Source organism: Mizuhopecten yessoensis, unplaced genomic scaffold (genome assembly GCF_002113885.1).
Source record: "Mizuhopecten yessoensis strain PY_sf001 unplaced genomic scaffold, ASM211388v2 scaffold259, whole genome shotgun sequence".
In the NCBI taxonomy this organism is placed as follows: Eukaryota; Metazoa; Mollusca; class Bivalvia; order Pectinida; family Pectinidae; genus Mizuhopecten; species Mizuhopecten yessoensis.
Window position 1 is genome coordinate 211,009 of NW_018403457.1, and position 19,618 is coordinate 230,626.

The following is a 19,618-nucleotide window of genomic DNA, read 5'->3' on the forward strand; positions in this document are numbered from 1 at the left end:
GATATTTCTGATAAATTGCATGAGCGTTAAAATTGTTTCCATTGCCGGCATTGGTGATTTCAACCGATGTGCATTTTGTACGATATTGCAGACCTTGGTCTTGTTTTCGTTGTAATGAAAGTGTTTTTTATTTTATTTTTTATTTTGCACATAAACTTACAATGACATTTCAGCAGCAATCATGTTTATTTACATTGGATATTGTAGTTCCGGTCAGTGTTGTAATTAATACACTAAGAATTGTGTCTCGTGCGGCATGGTAATTATGTCTCGTGCGGCATGGTAATTAAAGTCCCATCAACGACACAGCTCTCAAAGAGGCTATATAGTGACAATGCCATGCAAATGTAAATATAAGGTAATGAACATATATTTGCATTAGACAGGAGGTGTAGAATGTAATTAACATACCTCTGCATTAGACAGGAGGTGTAGAATGTAATGTACATACCTCTGTGTTAGACAGGAGGTGTAGAATGTAATGTACATACCTCTGCGTTAGACAGGAGGTGTATAAGGTAATGTACATACCTGTGTTAGACAGGAGGTGTAGAATGTAATGAACATGTACATGCCTGTATTAGACAGGAGGTGTAGAATGTAATGTACATACCTGTATTAGACAGGAGGTGTATAAGGTAATGAACATACCTGTATTAGACAGGAGGTGTATGATGTAATGTACATACCTCTGTGTTAAACAGGAGGTGTAGAATGTAATGTACATACCTGTATTAGACAGGAGGTGTAGAATGTAATGTACATACCTGTATTAGACAGGAGGTGTAGAATGTAATGTACATACCTTATAGGTTAGACAGGAGGTGTAGAATGTAATGTACATACCTCTGCGTTTGACAGGAGGTGTATAATGTAAAGTACATACCTCTGCGTTTGACAGGAGGTGTATAATGTAATGTACATACCTCTGCGTTAGACAGGGGTTGTAGAATGTAATTTACATACCTCTGCGGTAGACAGGAGGTAGCATGGTGTAAACACTGGTATAGAGCTGTTATCTGTATCCACATCCAGGTCCTGTAATAGTTCTTTTAGCATGTCACATCGGTCTTGATTGGATTGTTTTAGCACGGCAAACATCTCATCTGAACAGGCATGCTCAGTTGGGTCTTTGTTGAGTAAGACCTGCAATTATCAACTACTCATCAAAAATGGCAGGCTCAGTCATATTTCCAGTCAAAATAATACCTCAAATGACAAGTTCTTTGCATGGTCTGCAATTTTATATATACATAATTATAGAAATATAGCCTGCACAGATTTTAATTTAATACAAAATAATAATAATTTGTACACTGTCATCAATGTTGAAATGGAATTTGCCTTGATAACTTTTTTTATGCATTTCTTACTTATAAGTCGTGTTGAACTAGTAAAAATAGTCTCTCACCTGGGACATAATGGCATGCCCTGCCTCCGAACCCTGTGACTTTACATCTAAAATTACTGGTTGACCATTGTGATTTGTTCCCAGTACAGTTAACGTGACCTTTTCCCCTGTGACTGCTTTGGAATCATACCAGTGACTCCCGCTCAGTACCGACACTCCCTTCCACGTGCGGAAATCAACTTTGGAAATTCCCACTTGAACCTGTTGCTGGATCTCAGGTCTGGCCACAAACATTGCATCGAATGGGCTACCGAAACTAAGAATGATTCCTCCGCTCTCAAAGTATCGGAGAAAGGCATCTCCTACCCCATCATGGAGACTGTCGCATGACACAACCAGAAGAGCAGAGTTATCTGCCCATGGATCCCTCTTCACTTGATCATGGTTTAAGGCATAAATAACGTAACGTTCTAGATTGATGCACTGCTCCAGTGTAGCTCTCATGCCTGCAAATCTTTTTTCTGTGTCTTTTTTTCCACAATATACTAGAATGTTTGGGGGTTTCATATTTCCTTGCATCATTTTCACACGTTCTACTGAATCTAGGAACTGAGAGTCAAACTCACAGGGCTCTTCACCACAGCCACTCTCTGCCTCGTCCTCTGCAACACTCTCGCTGTACGGTGTTGGAGTAGTGGAATCCAACAGGTTGGAGCTACAGATGCTGGTTCTTGAAGCCAATGACTCGTTCGACCAGTCACAGGAAACAGTTTCTCCTAGGCGGTCCCGTTGAGCCTTTAATAGGACTGACTGGATGTCGTTGGCATTAAATTCTCTGCGAAAGTCAATCTCCTCTGTGGTGATGTCCTCTCCAGCTTGGCACTCCTCAATCTGTGGAACAAGGTCTGTAGCAGATCCACATGTCTTCGCACCTTCAACAATCATGTGTATCATTAAAATCCTTATATTCATCATATAAGATGCAGCTTAATAATATAAGATGCAGATTAACATCAGTTGTTGCAAGGATTTTTTCTCAAGTTCCTTTGAATAATATCCAAATGTTTCACTCATTTAGGACCCTGTTTTTGAAAAGGCTAGCAGTAGCACATGCATAATCAACCAGTTTCATTTCTGACCAGAAATAAAATAGCAAAACCCTTCAAAGCTTTTTTTATTACGGAGATTATTTTGCTATATCTAATTAGCCAATTGTAAATAGTGTGCCTGAAATATTACACAAGCTTCATCACGTTAATTTTGTTTTTAGCACATACCCTATGAAAGCGACTATTTCCAGCTATATGTTAAATTTACATAGGAGCCTGCCCCCTCGTAACTTTTGTTTCAGAAGTGCTACGAGATTTATGCTGCTGTTTTAACTCTTTTTAATCCTTTATACATCCGATGCTATTACTTTGAATCACCAATATTTTTTTAGATGATTAATTTAAACCAAATTACAGCATGGTGGTTTAAAAAATGGAATATCAGCCGGAAAGTATTTTTCTGAAAAAGAAATATCGTATTTTTTGCATCGTAGTTAACTTAGGAAAGAACATTTTCTTTCATGTAGTGCTTTAATGATATATTTATCATCCAGAATGTGAGTTTAATCAATTTTTTTTTATTCTTATTTTACTTGTATACCGAACATTTTCATAGTATGAAGAAGTGGTGTTATTTGAAATATGTATGCAAAAATTCAGTCCAAATAAGTTGTGAAAAGTATTCATTTCGCACAACACAAAGTACCCTATGTACCCGAAAAGGTGAGGGCCTAAGACACCTCCCCTTTCTCATACATTTTAGCAGCTGACTTTCATTTTTGCATTGCTTTTAGGGTATATTTCTACTCATTTGTTAATATTCATCTCATAATGAAGAGTAAATGTATTGGTGAAGGTCGCCATCGTATCTTTGCAAAATCTCGTAAATGTAAAGGTACACAAAATGTAAAAAAATCCATAACATAAATGGCTTTTGGTTATACTGACAAAAAGTGGCATAGATTGCTCAAATGAAGAAGTTAGTATTTGTCCAAAGGCTACATAAGGTATCTGCGCAAAAGAGAATCTAAAAAAGAATGTTTTAAAGATGAAACTACTAGAAGTTTTCCTCTCTTAACAATCAAGGACCTGTTTTACAGGTCCTGTTCACATAAAATAGTTGTCTTTGTTTTAACAATTTTTATTCAATTGGAAGCAAATCCACAATTCTGCAAAAACATGCCAGGAATCAGTCAATTTTCACACACAAATTGTGGTGTTCTGCATCATCATGTGTATTCTCATTTCTTCTTATTGGCAATGACCTGAACCCTTGTACATCGGTTATACTATAAGGAAGAGGGTCTTTGAATTCTCAATTAATTGGTTTAGGTCATCTGAAATAATTGATGACCTTTTAGAAGAGTCGTACATCTTATCAAAGAATCAATAAGCCTTCACTCTTAATTTTTGTCTCTTGGACCCTGACTGCAAAGCTAAAATGGACAGGTTGACCAATAAGAACCGTTTCTCAAAAGCCATCCATACTTTGTCACTTTCCTTTCTTCTTCAGTATAGACCAAAACTACACAAAATGCTCTTTTACTGTTGGGTTATGATGAAAACTGATATCTCTTGTAACTAAGTGATCCGCTCTTTTTGTCATTTCCCTGCCTGGTATTTATAAAACCTTTCATTCTGTAGTACAGGCATTGAATAAATCTATAGTTCCAGTGTTCCTTGGTCCTTAACACTTGAATAGGGGACATATACTTTCACAAATACTTTATTCTCAGAAACAATCTTTGGAGACAAGGGACTTACCTTAATAGATGGCACATGTATTTATATTCAAAAAAGTGCTGAGCATAAGCTTCAGAGAAAGTCTTACATTGGCCAGAAGGAGCGTAATTATCTTAAATTATCTCTATCGCTTCTTGATGGCTACATTTTGGGCACAGTAGAAGCATTCTCTGGAAGCCAAAATGATACAAACATTACATAAAAATATCATGGACAAGCTCACATGGTTGAAGCAAGACGACAATGTAGTCGTTGATCATGGCTTTAGAGATGTTCTGCCAATGTTAGAGGCATCTGGTATTAATACCAGTATGCCCTCATATCTTAAGACTCACGTCAGAGCTAACACTCTGATCTATAGTGGCTAACATTGACAGAACAGTTACTAAATCCCGATGAATTGTATCATGGCCGTCTTAATTTATTGGATAATGGTAGAACTCAATTAATATAAAACTGCTTCATTGATATAATTGGGGAAGTGACTGCATGTCTAAACTGGATACGAGAACCAATTTATCAAAGATCACTGCAAACTGACACAAAAGACAGAGACCTTGCACATCAAATGAATTTCTACTTACAAAAACAAACTGTTTGGCTCAGAGGGTGAAATCAACTGTATAGCCCTCTTCAAGAAAACAAAGTCAGAATTCGTAAAGATTATGAAATATGGGTGTATCAGCACTCTCAAGACCTCACCCGTTGTCGAATTTGTTCCAGACACAAAAGCCAGACTAAATATAATGTTTGGATTCAGAACACGACACCAAATGATAATAATCCAATAAAAGATTACTACTGCCAATGCCAAGTTGGTCAAAGAACTATGGGAATGTGTGCTCCTACATCAAGTATACTTCATTATCTTGGCTATCATAGCAACCTTCAAAATCCAAAACAGTTGCACCCAAGGGCTAATAAGTTCCGACAAAGCTTGAAATAATTTTATTTTTTTGTAATCTAGAATCACCACTTTAAAAACAAACTCATCGCCTTGCATCATTTTTTTCTTCATTATTTTTTCCATGTCTGCCATTCGAACACCTTTCATACTTTTGCATCTTGCAAAACAATAATTATCTGTAAATGCGTCATCAGCTGTTAATACAGTGTCTTACTTTAATATAAATATAAAAGCAAAGTAGCAAACAAACACACAATCTCTGGATTACAGTGATAGCTGTCTATGAATCTGATTGGGCAGTAAAATTAATGTTCTGGTGCCATATTGAAAAGGAATCAAACATTGAATCTTTTCCAAACATCTTTTCTGTTGATTAAATACTCGTTCCATCCAAACACTTTTTTTCTTCTTTTCTGTCAGTTTTCAATCAGAATGATTAGACTATACATATAGTCATGACCTTTGATGTATAGACCATATAGTCATTTGATCCTTTTTATGAATATGTTCCACCACATATTTTGGATTGATATTTTTGTAACTGGTACTTTTGATATGACTTTTATTCTAAGATGCACACATTTTTAGTCTGGAAAATATCATTGCTTGAGATGGCTTCTGGCTGTTGATTTAATCTGTACATATCTGATAACTAACCAAAGCAAGGGATTTTCATATGTATACTTTGGTACATGATCCGTAGTTTTGGTTGCATCATAAATGATCCTTCAGTGCATTGTTAGTTTGAAAATATTTTTTTGGGGGGAAAAACTCAGGCTTTTTGAGAAACCAAGTGCTCATTTGAATTTTAATGGGTGTTTTTGTTATGATAAGGTTTAGGTCTTCAACTCACCAAAAGAAAATTGAAATCAAAGGAGGGGCAATTTTGGAAACCCCCTATACACAGCATAAAAATTTTCAAACCACAGTCAGTAATAATTAGCTTAAAGAATAAAATATGACCTCAATCAATGACATATCAATGACTTTAGGCCTCGTTAAGAATAGTCTTTGGCCTACAAAACTACACTTAATTATTACCTCAGACCTAAAAACTTACCATATACATGTCCTAAAGATTATATCTGCCGTCGTATAGGCCTTGAACTAAATCATGACCCTAGACTAAAAACTATATCAACAAAATATCATCGACATTGGGCACAAATAATAAATATTTTCTTTCTCTGAACATTATCCTGATCATGATTTTTGTGTCAATTTTTCTGCTGCTTTCCTAAAATACATGTACGTGATCACATATTTATGCATATCATTAACAAGAGGCCCATGGGCCTTAACGGTCACCTGAGTCTATAGTATTTATTTTTGTTGTTGAAATATGTACCAATTTGAGTAAAAAATAGTATAATGTTAACTTAACTTTGTCAGGACCATGAGCTGATCATTCCTAGACCAATTTTAAGTGAGATCGGCCTATTAGAACTTAGTAGCAAAATAGCGGCCATGGCAGCCAAATTGTATTTCTGATTGACCCGAAAAATAACAACACTTTGTCAGGACCATGATTCGATCATTCCTACAAAGTTTCAGTTCAATCGGCCAAGTAGATCTTTACTTTAAGTTTGAAATAGTTTACCAAAATGGCAGCCGTGGTGGCCATATTGGATTTCTGATCGACCCGAAAAATAACAACACTTTGTCAGGACCATGAGTCAATCATTCCTACAAAGTTTCAGTTCAATCGGCCTAGCAGAACTTGACTTTAAGTTTGAAATATGTTTTCAAAATGGTGGCCGTGGCGGCCATATTGGATTTATGATTGACCTGAAAAATAACAACACTTTGTCAGGACCATGAGTCGATCATTCCTACAAACTTTAAGTTCAATCGGTCCAGCAGAACTTGACTTTAAGTTTGAAATAGGTTTTCAAAATGGCGGCCGTGGCGGCCATATTGGATTTCTGATCGACCCGAAAAATAACAACACTTTGTCAGGACCATGAGGCGATCATTCCTACCAACTTTCAGTTCAATCGGCCCAGCAGAACTTGACTTTAAGTTTGAAATGTAAAATGTTAACGGACGACGGACGACGGACGACGGACGACGGACGACGTACGACGGACGACGGACGACGGACGACGACGGACGAAAACGGATAGCAATAGGTCACTTGAGCTAAAGCTCAGGTGACCTAAAAATGTTCTTATGGTAAAATTAAACATTCACTGCGAGTTTGTGAAATCAGTTATTCCTATATAGCTCCAAAAAGTAAACCTACAGTATATTGTTTTTTCAAATCATAATAAATATATTGTACAAGTGTAAGTGGTTAGTGCGTGACTACATGATGTATGTTACTCTATTTTGAATTTGATATCCCCAAAAGGATATGTGAAGATTTGTTACCACATATATTTTAGTTTACAGTATTATATTTTAAGTTACATGTACTGTTGATTTAAACAATGCTATTTTTAAATGTGCCCAGAGAAGTGAGGCATTACTATAATATATATGTAGTTTCTTTTTATGAGGATGGGACACTTACTTTATCCTCAAATGAAGTGAATGGTTTCCTAATTACGGGATCATCCTGTTACATGTCTTACTAACGCTATCACTACATTTTGTTCAGCTACATAAATCAACAACCAAATTCATGTCAGATGTACATGTTAGCCCGAGTTTCCTCTGGCCCTGACACCAGACTTTTGACATTAATTGAAAGATACTGATGTCTAGTACTGTAGTGTCTGCAGGGCCAGAGGAAACTCTGGCTAATCAGATGTGAATATTAATTAATATGCATAATGTCCAGAGAAAACCCACCGTTACCAGTCCGGATAAAGAGTTGCCGAAATTCTCATTAAATCATAGATTCTCTCCAAACTTTACCTGGACATGTATGTTATATCACGGATTTAACTTACAAGTATGTACATAATGTAATTCTGTGGTTATATTCATAAAACATTTTTGTTAAAAATCTGACTACAGTACGTACATCAACAGAATTTAAGTTTGCCTGAAGGACCAACAGTGTAGGTTTATATATCATCCACTTTCAAAAATACAGAAAGGTACTAAAAATCCCCAGTGAGAGTAATTTGTAGGCCAGCAGGCCTTTCCTGACACCGACAGTGAAAAAATAGTTGATCAGCAGAAACAATATGTAGTTGACAGACAGCTGCCATGCAATACATTTATACAACAATAAGCGGATCGATGATTATAATGTCTTTGTATATCCTGAAGTGCCCCTAAAGATATATATCAACAATAATTTCGGTTCAATGATTTCCATCTCCTAACTTTTCCTGGACATATATATATGTAATATCACGGATTTAGCTGACGTAATTCCGTGGTTATAGCATCATGATTTTTTGTTTGTTGAAACACTGACTACAGTACATCAAAAGACTTTAAGCTTGCCTGATGGATCAACAGTGTAGGTGTATATACATGTTTCTTCCATTTTCCAGAACACAAAAAGGTGCTAAAACTCCTCTGTGAGAGTATGTAGGCCGGCCAGCCAGCCAGCCTTTCCTGACACTGACAGGGAAAAAATAGTCGATCGGCAGAAACAATATGTAGTTGACAGACAGCTGCAATGCAATACATTTGTACAACAATAAGCGGATCGATGATTATAATGTCTTTGTATATCCTGAAGTGCCCCTTAAGATATTATTGCTGATACACGTACATTTATAGTGTTATAACGCATGTATCTAATCCTCTTGCACACATAATTAGAAAAATACTGTTGTACTGCACAACTAAATATGATTGTGTGCATCATGTACAGTATAGGTACAAGTATACATTTCCTAAGTCTGCCACGTTTTACCTGTGTCTGTCTAGGTACAACCTGGTATCACCTTTACAAAATTGTATAATGAGTCATGATCACGTAGCATTTAGTAGAAACTGGGTTTTTCCAGTTACCCACAGCAAGTGTGATCTGCTTTACACTTTCACATTCAGTGTGGCAGCTAAATATAGCTTATCATAGTTTAACTCATTCACCCCTGAAGACACATTTGAACTCTTCCAATTTAAAGGCTAGAACAGTTCATTATGAAATTCAGAGGTGAATTAGTCAAATACACAGCTGTGGCCAACAGTTGTTATATATACAGCTAGGACACATATCCTGGCTGCCCTTAACTAGCCTTCCTGTATACCTAGATTGCGAACATTAAAAGTGAAGCTAGTCCTTTAAATCAATGTTTTTTAAAAGCTTATTTATATATAATTCTCAATTCATTAGTAAATAGTGATAAAATGTTCATTATTGTTAATTAGTATTTAAAACTTTTGCCATTATGATTTGAGATTATTTTATTAAAGTTGGGAAATATTATGGTCTAATACAAATGCTATTAATTATAACTTGATATATAATCTAGAGTAAGAACATAAGTAACATCAATATTAACACAATAAGACCATTATCTGCCACACCAAAAATGTGATGTATGTTACTACTCTTCATATGGATTGACAACATACATTAAGCTACTATATATACAGTGGCGGATCCAGAGACCTATCTGGGGGGTTTCCAAATTTCCTGGGGGGGGGGGGGTTCCATGGGGGGAAAAATCGGGGAAAATGGGGAAAAAACATGTTTTTTAAAGAAAATTCTCAGGGTGGGGGGGTTTCCTGAAGCCCAAAAAACCCCTCTGGATCCGCCACTGATATATACACATTCTCAATTGAAAATAAAATATTGCAATACCATCCTGTTTTCTTTATTTCCCTTCAACCAAAACCAAGGACATTTAATTGTAAGGAAACTAATAGGCATGCTGAATTTGTAGAAGTCAATGAAACAATAAGATCATGTAACATGAAATTTGAGGCGCGTAACAACCTATGTAGCAAAACAGCCCGGGCTTACACATCATTTTTGACCAAAAAAAATAACAAAAAAACGCAACATAGACTTTATATGATATATAAAATATTAAAAAGCAAACTATTTGTAAAATAATAGGGGAAAATGATATTTTCTTGCCTTAAAAGGGCCATTGAAGCTGACGCCAGAACACAGGAGAATGCGTCTCAGGTGTTCTAGAAAACAAGTCTCCTGGGGGAGACCCCCCATACCCCCACCGATGGAAAGGGGGAAGCTAGACCCCCTTCTATCCTCTCCACCTCCTCGAGCTTTGGCTTCGGGGTGCTCATGCCTTTGGCAGCACATTTGATCATTAAGCTTACACATTGAAAACCCGTTTGCTTATACGCCCCTGATATATATACACTGTGTACTTGAAAGTACGTGACAATTTTACAAAATAGCCGGTTATTTTCATCAAGATAACATTTTCACTTAATTGCAGGATATTATAATACCAGTACATGTACAATGTACTTAACAGCAAATAACTGAACTATGTTATAATGGTGACACACAAAAACAATATTAACAATATAAAATCCAGTGAAGCCAACAATTACTACTGTACCTCTCTAGAATTGCAAGAAGCATGTTTGTAAATGTTTTAAGACAGCTGTACTGAAATACTAGGATCAGGACATATACATGTACATGCATTACAGAAATAAACCTAGAATAATCCATTAGTGTAATATTTATATTTACTGTATTTGTAATAAGTTTTAAAGAATCTAGGGATAAATGTTTGAAAGTTGATAAAAAAGGCCAAATTCTGCAAACTCATTTTTAGATACTTTCAAATTTCCAAGTCGTGACAGTTTTAATCTGTGTTCATTTGATTTCATCATTTTGAGTAAAAATTCCATTTTGTCACATACGTGTCAGAAAAAAATATCTGCTAAAGTTTTCTAAAAATAAGGGCAAATAAATATCAAATTTTCTCATTTTAAATAATAAGGTTCCAAAATAACCAGTGCTGTGATTCATTAAACTCAAGTTGGATGGGTGATATTGAAGTTTCCTAACATGTCATCCGAGTATATATCACAAACATATCTATGGGTAACATGTCAGGTGACATAAATGACCAATCCAACACCTGAACATTGTTTTGCTGCAGAACCATTTTAGTGACATGACTGGCAAGTTATCTTGCTTAAATAAAGCACTAGCACTATACATGCATGATATTGTAAAAAGCACAATGCAGGATGTTGTAAAAAGCACCATGCAGGATGTTGTAAAAAGCACCATGCAGGATGTTGTAAAAAGCACCATGCAGGATGTTGTAAAACCAGGAGTACTACCAGTCTCAAAACGTTCCTTGTTAACGCACCCCATTCAAATTATCAAACACTATGTACAACAAGTTGGTTAGGATAACCACCACTAATTCCACAAAACACTATAGTACTACTGCCATCTTAACTCGATCATTCACCCCTGAGGACACATTTGATCTCTTCCTAATCAAAGGTTGGAAAAGTTCATTATGAAATTTCAGGGGTGAATAAGTTAACAGGTCTGTTCAACATTGATTAGTTAGCATAGCCTTCAGCAAGATTTCTGGATTCATCAATAAATAGAACATTGTTTCATTGGGGTTACACTTATCCATACTCCACAGTGTGTACAGCTTGACTCAATAAAAGCTTTTGTTATGGAGATTTTTTGTCAAGATGGGCCCATTATAAGGGTGCTGCACTTTTAATTGGGCTACTTCTATATGGTTTCGGATAGTGTAGGAGCACCCAGAAACATGACAAGCAAGTAATGCTCTCATGGTCTCAATTGCTGGAACAATGCAATGACGCATATATATAAGCCTCTTTGCTTTTTGAATAAGCTAAAGATAGGGGAAGGGGGTGTATGTACCCTAGCTCATACCAAATAACAAGTTCTGTGAAAACCACCACCATTGATACCATGCCGTATTCATACTTATATACATGAACATTTCTAGCAATCACATTGGCCGGATCCAGTCCTCAAAAACTCATGTAGACTGGTTATCTGGTGAATATTGATTTCTAAATATAGCCCTTTATGGAAATTCCCGCAACCTGAGGTGCATGAGCAGTTAGACTGGAATGCAATCTGTCAGGCAACAACAGATGCTGGCTGATGGCAAACGCTCCGCTTCCGTCACAATTGACAATTTCCAAAAACAACTCGAGGATAAGGTTGCTGTCAACACAAAAAAGGCTAACAAACAACAAGTGTGTGTCCTCCATTTTTATCGTCTGGAAAAGAACCTTGACGATGTCTTCGAAAGTTACGATACTAAACTGTTGGATTCAACCCTGGCAAAAATGTACATGGGGATCGCATAAACAAATCAGATTCTTCATATATTTTTTTATGTTTATCGTTGATGCATATAATATGCAGCGACTAGGGTGTCAGCAACCAACACTGGAGTTATAGGGAGTCGGGCTTGTTGAGGTGTATGACTATATACATAGGCTTGAGTGTGCATTGTTGGTCACAGTAGTCAAGACAGGTCTGATATACAGAACTGTAGTCGGTGACTAGGTGGTGGTCAGCAGTCAGTGACTATGGCTGCATAGTCAGCGGTCAGGTAGACCGACAACAATCACAGTGTATTTGACTGTGTGTATATTGTAAAGTCACTGTTGTTGTTTTTTATAGATAGGCGACCAGGTCTCACCGGCATTTTTATTTAATTTAATAAGAATTAGGCATAATATATATGTAACTATTATAATCATTGTTGTATTAATGATAACTGTATGTCTGAGGGTTACCAAGTAGTGTTACCAAGTAGTAATATATGTATATATTGGCATCTGTAGACTAGTAAATACCTCACAATTCAGAATTCTCTGAAACAGAGTGACGAACCAAAATAGAAATGTCACACTTGTACTGTAACGTATCTACCAAATTAGATTTGCTTAAATACTTCTAAAAGTAATTCCAAGAATCAGATTCTGATGTCAGTTTGTTTAAACAAAGTTCATCAGATCACACACTTTGTCATCAATTTCATCCGGTTTTATTTTGTTTGGTTTGTTTGTGATTTACATCCTATTAAAAGCTCAATTAAGGATGAGGCAGGTTACATTGGTGGAGGAAAACCAGAGTACCCAAAGAAAAAACACTGACCTATGGTCAGTACCAAGAGATGACCCAAAGGAGGCATCGAACCAGCAACCCAATGGTAGAGGGCTAAATTGATCATAGATGGTCAGACGTGTTAACCATTCGGCCTATGCAACCCCTATGAAGGTTATCTATAGACAGGGGATCAATACCCTGTGTAGCGTAACAAAATGAGCTGATAATTACATAATTTATGATGAAGAACAGAACCATCTTATTTCATGTAAAATTGTGGGTATCAATAGACAGCAGCACTAAAGATACCAAAAAAGGTCCACTGTTCTAATTCGGTAAACAATGTGTATTGATCGACAGCTTGGCTGTTGAAATGTAATAGATAATGTTAGGAGCCTCCCTCCACGGACAGATAGATCAGTCAGGGATGGACATGTAGATAAGAACAGGTGGGGGAATTTTCACAGTCAGACAGGTATGACTGAAAACAACACATGTTAGCTTTGTTGTGACAGGATAAACTTATTTTCAATCGCTGCATGTGCCTTATCACATATGTACAATAGGAGGTATGTGCTCATAAATAATGAATCTAATACATGGCTTGTTAAAAAGTAATATTGTACCATACTTTTAGAAAGAGACAGTCTGCTATATATAGGGACTGGATATAGGGGTTAAAGGCCTCTGATCACTTGGGCCACAATTTGCAGTAGTTAATATATATATTAATTGTTTAGTGTGTTATGTAAAAGTAGGAACTCAATGACTCCTCGGGAAAAAACTTCAGAAATTTTATAGACTGTTGACTGCAATCTTGAATTTCGAATGGCTGAATCAATATCACAATCAGTTTTAACTGTAACAGGGACTGCTTCAAATGTCCACAATACGAGGATTAACTCATCCATTACAAGCAACGATATACCACTGTCCAACCATAAGTTTAGGAGACATGTCAAAATATCTCGGTAATACAGCAAACTTACTACTAAGCTAACTGTGGTAGGGATGGACTAACAAGACCAATAAAATAACACCCTAAAGCTCAAAAAGTCATTTCAAATTTTAAAAATATATTCATAAGAGGTGCCTGAACTTACTGACGATTCTCTGAACGAGTAGTTCCTCATCTAGTGTCAAAGCTCCCTCACAGAAGGCAAAGCAGAGGGTGACTAGCTCCTCCAGGGAACACCGCATCAGGATGCCAAAAGGAGGCCCCGTCCTCCAGGCCAAGGCAGTACCATGACTGGCCACCTATAAACAAAGATTATGATCAGTATAATGTGTATAATTGTCAAATATCCACAATTAAAAAAGTTTGAAATATTGCAGTTCCTGTTTTTTCCGGTAAAACCTTGATAAATATCGTATTATCTCTTGACACAAACTTCTTTTAAACTTCAAAGGTGTAGAGCTAGCATCTGGTAAAGGTATCTGAATTGATAATTTGCTTACTTCGCTGTGAGTACAGATACATACTGTACTAAGGAGTATGCTGGGTGATTAAAGAAGAATTTAATATAAGTAGGGGGACTTAATCACAACAAATGGTCAAGTGTTACCAATATTATAAGAGTGTTTTTGAAGGGTTTTGTTTGGTCTACTAGTTTTGCCTATATCACAGAGGCTTCATCAGGACCAATCAGGACCCAATGAAGCCTCTGCAATAGAGGCAAAACTAGTACAAATAAAACCCTTCAAAAACCCTCTTATAATATTGGTAACGCTCGAGTATGTTGTATTTCAGTCTCCCTAGCTACTTGACACAAACTTGTAACATACATACATATATGGTAGCAGTATACAGTAGAGGGTTGTGGCCATGGGTGATATTTTTGTTAAATGGCTAACCCCTGTATAATAATATGTAAAAAAAATATAAAAATAAAACTGTACTAAAATTGATATAAGCAGGATGAAGTGGGCTATGTGAGCTTCACATTTGTAAAAAAAAGAAGATATTGTTGGTTCGAGAATAAAATTTTGGCCATAATCCGAAAGGGTGCCTACACATGAAAAGCTAGCTTTCCAGGAGGTAAAATTTTGACAACAGCACACGACGCAAAATTGCAAAAAATCAAGTTTTACAACTTTACTGTGACCCAGATCAAATTTTGGGTCAAAAACAGCAATTTTTGGCAATTTTTGGTAATTTTTGATGTGGTAACCATGGTTTTCACACAAGTGACATACATAGAAAAAAGAGGTTTATACACTTCTCAGTACATTGTACTTTATATGTATTGTAAATGTAATGCAGTTTACAAATATATATACATGTATACATGTGTTGTGTAGGGTAAATCTGCTGTGTTTACATTTCCTCGACATGTGCCTTGTTTATCAGAGTCGGGCCATTTCTACTGTATTCTGCTACCTATATATTAGATGAATCATGACTGGAGACTGCCGTTTTGAATTTTTTTCCATGAAATATTGATCATGCTTGAATCTATCAAATGCTGTTTACTATTTTTAGTGGTTCCTACATAAAAAATGTCCAAGTTACTTACATGGATTTTCTGAGGTTCTGGAACAGAGAATTCTCGCTGGAGGAACTGCATACGATCTGTAGGTCTGACAGCCTCCAGTAAGACAATGATGTTCTCCTCCCCACCTTCTGTATGGTAATGCTGTTTCATGGCATAATACGATGTCCAGTCCGCAAGGTTCACCTCCAACTACATAAATGAATACAGTCAGAAGATGTCAGAGGACATGCATGCTGATGCAATTATTCTATATTTAAGCACGAGACACACTTTTGCAACTCATCCCTGAAATTGTACCAAGAGCATGGGGATTTGACTGAACCATTTTCTTTTTGTACAGACACAGGTGGGGATTGGCTGGAATGGGAACTGATAACAATTCTTTTCTCCTCCTATTCCTGTATCAACTTTTCTGATTAATGATATTGAAATATAAGACTTTTTTCGTAGGGAAGAAGTTAAGTGGGGAGGGGGGATATGAGAGGGATATGAGAGGGGGGATATGTATGATACCTATGTTTGTTGCTTTACAATCAAGCCTTTGTCAGTTTGTGTGTGAAAAGTTAAAGAGTCAACGAGGAGTAAAATGGCATATTTCTGTTAAATGTCAGATAGGTTTCAAATTTTAAACCATATTCTTTCTTTCTTTGGTTTTAAATTTTAAACCATATTCTTTCTTTTTTTACAATATATCAAAATATTGCAATGCAATAAGAACTATTTTAAACCCAAATGTCTAGGAAATAATCCAAAACTATGCATGAAAAATATTTTTCAAAACGTATGAATGCAATTACAATTTACTGCTAACAATATCAATAAATACATTGCTATTTAAACCCTTGTTAAAGCACAATGTTCATGTACAGGCCAAACAAAAATGTTTTAGGTAACATGCCTGAATTTTTTTCATTATTTTAATGTTAAATTTTGTTTTTGTGAATTAATATTATGCTTTGTTTAAAATTTTACAATGCATTACCACACATTACAATGGCTATTAATTAATTTGTCAAGAATAAGGTCAGACCCCAAGAACAAAGTACATTTTAATGAGTGGCTGTGAACTTTGCCTAGCTTATAAACCAATCTCAGATACATGTACAAGTTATATTAGGTGATAAAATTTCTAGGGTCGGCAGTAAAATCTAGGGTAGGTTGTAATACCTGAAACATACCAAATTTGTTTTGGCCCCATCATGTTTAATCAAACAAACAGTCCTATTCAAACTACATATTTTGATAAATGGTACAGTACTTCCTTTTTGAACCAAAACAGTTACAGCCAGTAAGCACTAATTATTACCACAAACAAAAATATGTATTTTTAAAGTCATTACTTATACCATTAAAACTTATTGTTAGATAAACACTAGGTTGATTAGCAAATACAATTAGAATGCTATAATAAATGTTCCACTACTTTTGCCTGGACATGTACAGTAACTGTGGAATTTACCCAATTGCCAATTTGCCAATGCAATTGGCATTGCTGTGTGCTATTTAATTATAATAGCAGGGAAATAAGTTATGATCAAGTTCATGAATTATATGTAGCGTTCATCTTAATATTAATACATGTACAGTAGATTTATATAGCATATGTTGACAAAGTTTTATTTTTATCCCGTTATATATATTATGTTATTGTGCAAAAACTGTCGACCTATTATTTATTTACAAGCATGGCAATAAAAACTAATTTCTACCTTAAGACCTTACCTGTGGCATTAAGGTTGTAAGCACAGCCTTCCTGTTTGGGTTCAGTAGGCATCTGGTTTCCTGTGCTGCAATGTCAATATCCAGTGACTTCATTAGGTCACTAAATCCTTGTGGTGACCTCTGAACCAGGAGACTTAACCCTCGTGACCCTACGACCTTGGAGATGGCTTGTCTGAACATGGTTTTTCTAGTCCACTGTACCAGCCACTGGACCAGGTACAATCCAGCATAACCCAGTGATAGAACCATGCTGTCCAAACACAATGTCAGCTAGGTCCCACCAAGTTTAATGTCACTATCTCACAAAAGATATTTTAACATCCATGAAATATTGAATCCTGCACCACTTTTTAAAGCAGATCACTTTAACTTCACTGCTTCAGTCTTACTTAGGTTCAATTATTGCCTAGTCAATGCCAAATTGAATGTTATTTATAAACACTTCCAAGTATCCATGATGAAAGGTAGAAAATGTTGCACTGATCTTCAAATAACACTAGTAACTCATCTTCAGCTCAGCTGCAATAAAGAATATGATTATAGTCCATATATACCGTAATCTTGTCCCATTTCAGTTTCACATACTGTTAAATGCTGTTCAAATCACACACACAAATGATATAAAGTCTTACCAGATGTTTGTGTGCTATACATATATCTAATAACCTCATTAGGTTCTGCTGAGCCAGAGTGATTGATTTATGCATGTACACCTTGATATCTGAGCCCCCTATGGGACCAAGCCGAATTTATATCCTTACGAACCGGAAATGTGTATAAAAAAATGAAAATAATGGCAGAGAAACACAAGAGAGTCTGTCGGCACAAGGTTTGGTAAACTATGGATCAATAATATAATTCTCTTTCTCTATGTCAGTTCATGGTCCTTCATGATCTTCCCTCCAATGATATCTTTATATGGCCTGCGTGCTAATAGTTCAGGAGCAGGGATACACAGCACAACAGTAACAGAAATTATTAACTCTAATTAATTTATTCAAAATGATGAAATTTCCCCAACCAGTTCAATCTCCTTGTATCAATGCTATCATGTAACATAACACTTGCTCAAAAGATGTCAAATATACTAAATATTTCTGTGAGCACATAAAAAGAATTGACCTTACAAGAATTAGAGAACTATATAGATTGGTAGGTAAGTGCAATAACACTACATCAATGAAATGAAAATACTGATTAAGTAACAGGATATCAGTGAACTTGATCAAGACCAGTACTAGTGGGCCTGTTCAAATTGATGCCAACTAACCAAACAACTAACAGGCCCCTCACCATGCTTTTGTTTTGAGGGTGAAATCGACATTGACATGTTAACTTATTTTCTGAAGTAGTTAGTACTGTAAATGAGTCATATAAGTACATTCAAATCAGGATATTGTTTTATCACAATTTGGTTAGATGCTCAAATAAGAAGAAAATTCACTGGCCCCCAAGATCTTGCACCTTAATTGCAAAATTAACTGTCTGACAGACACCATCTCCAGATCTATAAACCCAAGATAACAGTCTTGTGTATGTTTGATCCAGCTGGCCAACCCGCATACCTTACACACAAAGCATTAGAAAAAGATGTGCAGGACAGCAGTGATGGGCTGATGATTGATCATAATCGAAAATTGATCAGTTTGCCCTTTCTGATTCCGATTATCAATTACAAATTCCATCACCGATATACTAGTAATCGGTTCATCTTTGAAATCAAAGTATTTAAATGTCTTCCATGTAAAGAATATTAATGCTTTGAAAGTCATATATTCTTATGATTTGTACTATGTGATTGAAAAAAATGCATAAAAATTGCTTGATAGCCATTAGTTATAAAAGAACGAAACCTAATGTATAGTGAACAACTCTGTCTATGATGTAATATAGTTAGTGTTTTCACTTTATCAAGGTATTTGTCCCATTAAATTATAAACCAATTATGCAATCGATCATCGATTGGTTTACTACTTCCGATTATGATTTTAAGGCGATTGCCTATCACTGTTCACACTTATTGAAACAGGGCGCGGGTAAAATAGTCTTCATAATGAACTATAGCCCGAGTTTCCTCTGGCCCTAACACCAGACTTAGACATTCTGATATAGATGTCTGGTGTGGGGCCACAGCACACTCCTATATGAAAACGTTGAATTCTCCGACACCGTTTGGTATCAGGGAGTGATTAATCAACAAAAAAAGATGCGGTCCGGAAATCTTCTAAACAAGAAAGATATATTCCGTTTTAGGTCCGGATCAGTATGGCTTGTTGATAAGTCACGCCATGACCTACAAAAATGGCGTTCGCTCAGGTGGGAAACTTTGAACGATTGAAAACCGACGACTCTACTGACGGAATTTTGGAAACAATTGGTGATAATAAGAGCGAA

The 19,618-nt window shown here is 36.0% G+C and overlaps 1 protein-coding gene across 1 annotated transcript in view; it reads right to left on the reverse strand.

Annotated features, from left to right (window-relative positions):
* The window catches only part of LOC110445704 (biotin--protein ligase-like), a 48,207-nt gene that overhangs the window by 27,055 nt on the left and 1,534 nt on the right, over positions 1-19,618 (reverse strand). The window contains exons 2-6 of the mRNA XM_021490481.1: positions 17,225-17,743; positions 15,524-15,691; positions 14,111-14,264; positions 1,412-2,283; positions 967-1,146 (exon numbers count right to left, since the gene is read on the reverse strand). Coding sequence (XP_021346156.1) covers positions 967-1,146; positions 1,412-2,283; positions 14,111-14,264; positions 15,524-15,691; positions 17,225-17,473 — 1,623 coding nt within the window. The 5' untranslated portion in view covers positions 17,474-17,743. The remainder of the gene's footprint in view (positions 1-966; positions 1,147-1,411; positions 2,284-14,110; positions 14,265-15,523; positions 15,692-17,224; positions 17,744-19,618) is intronic.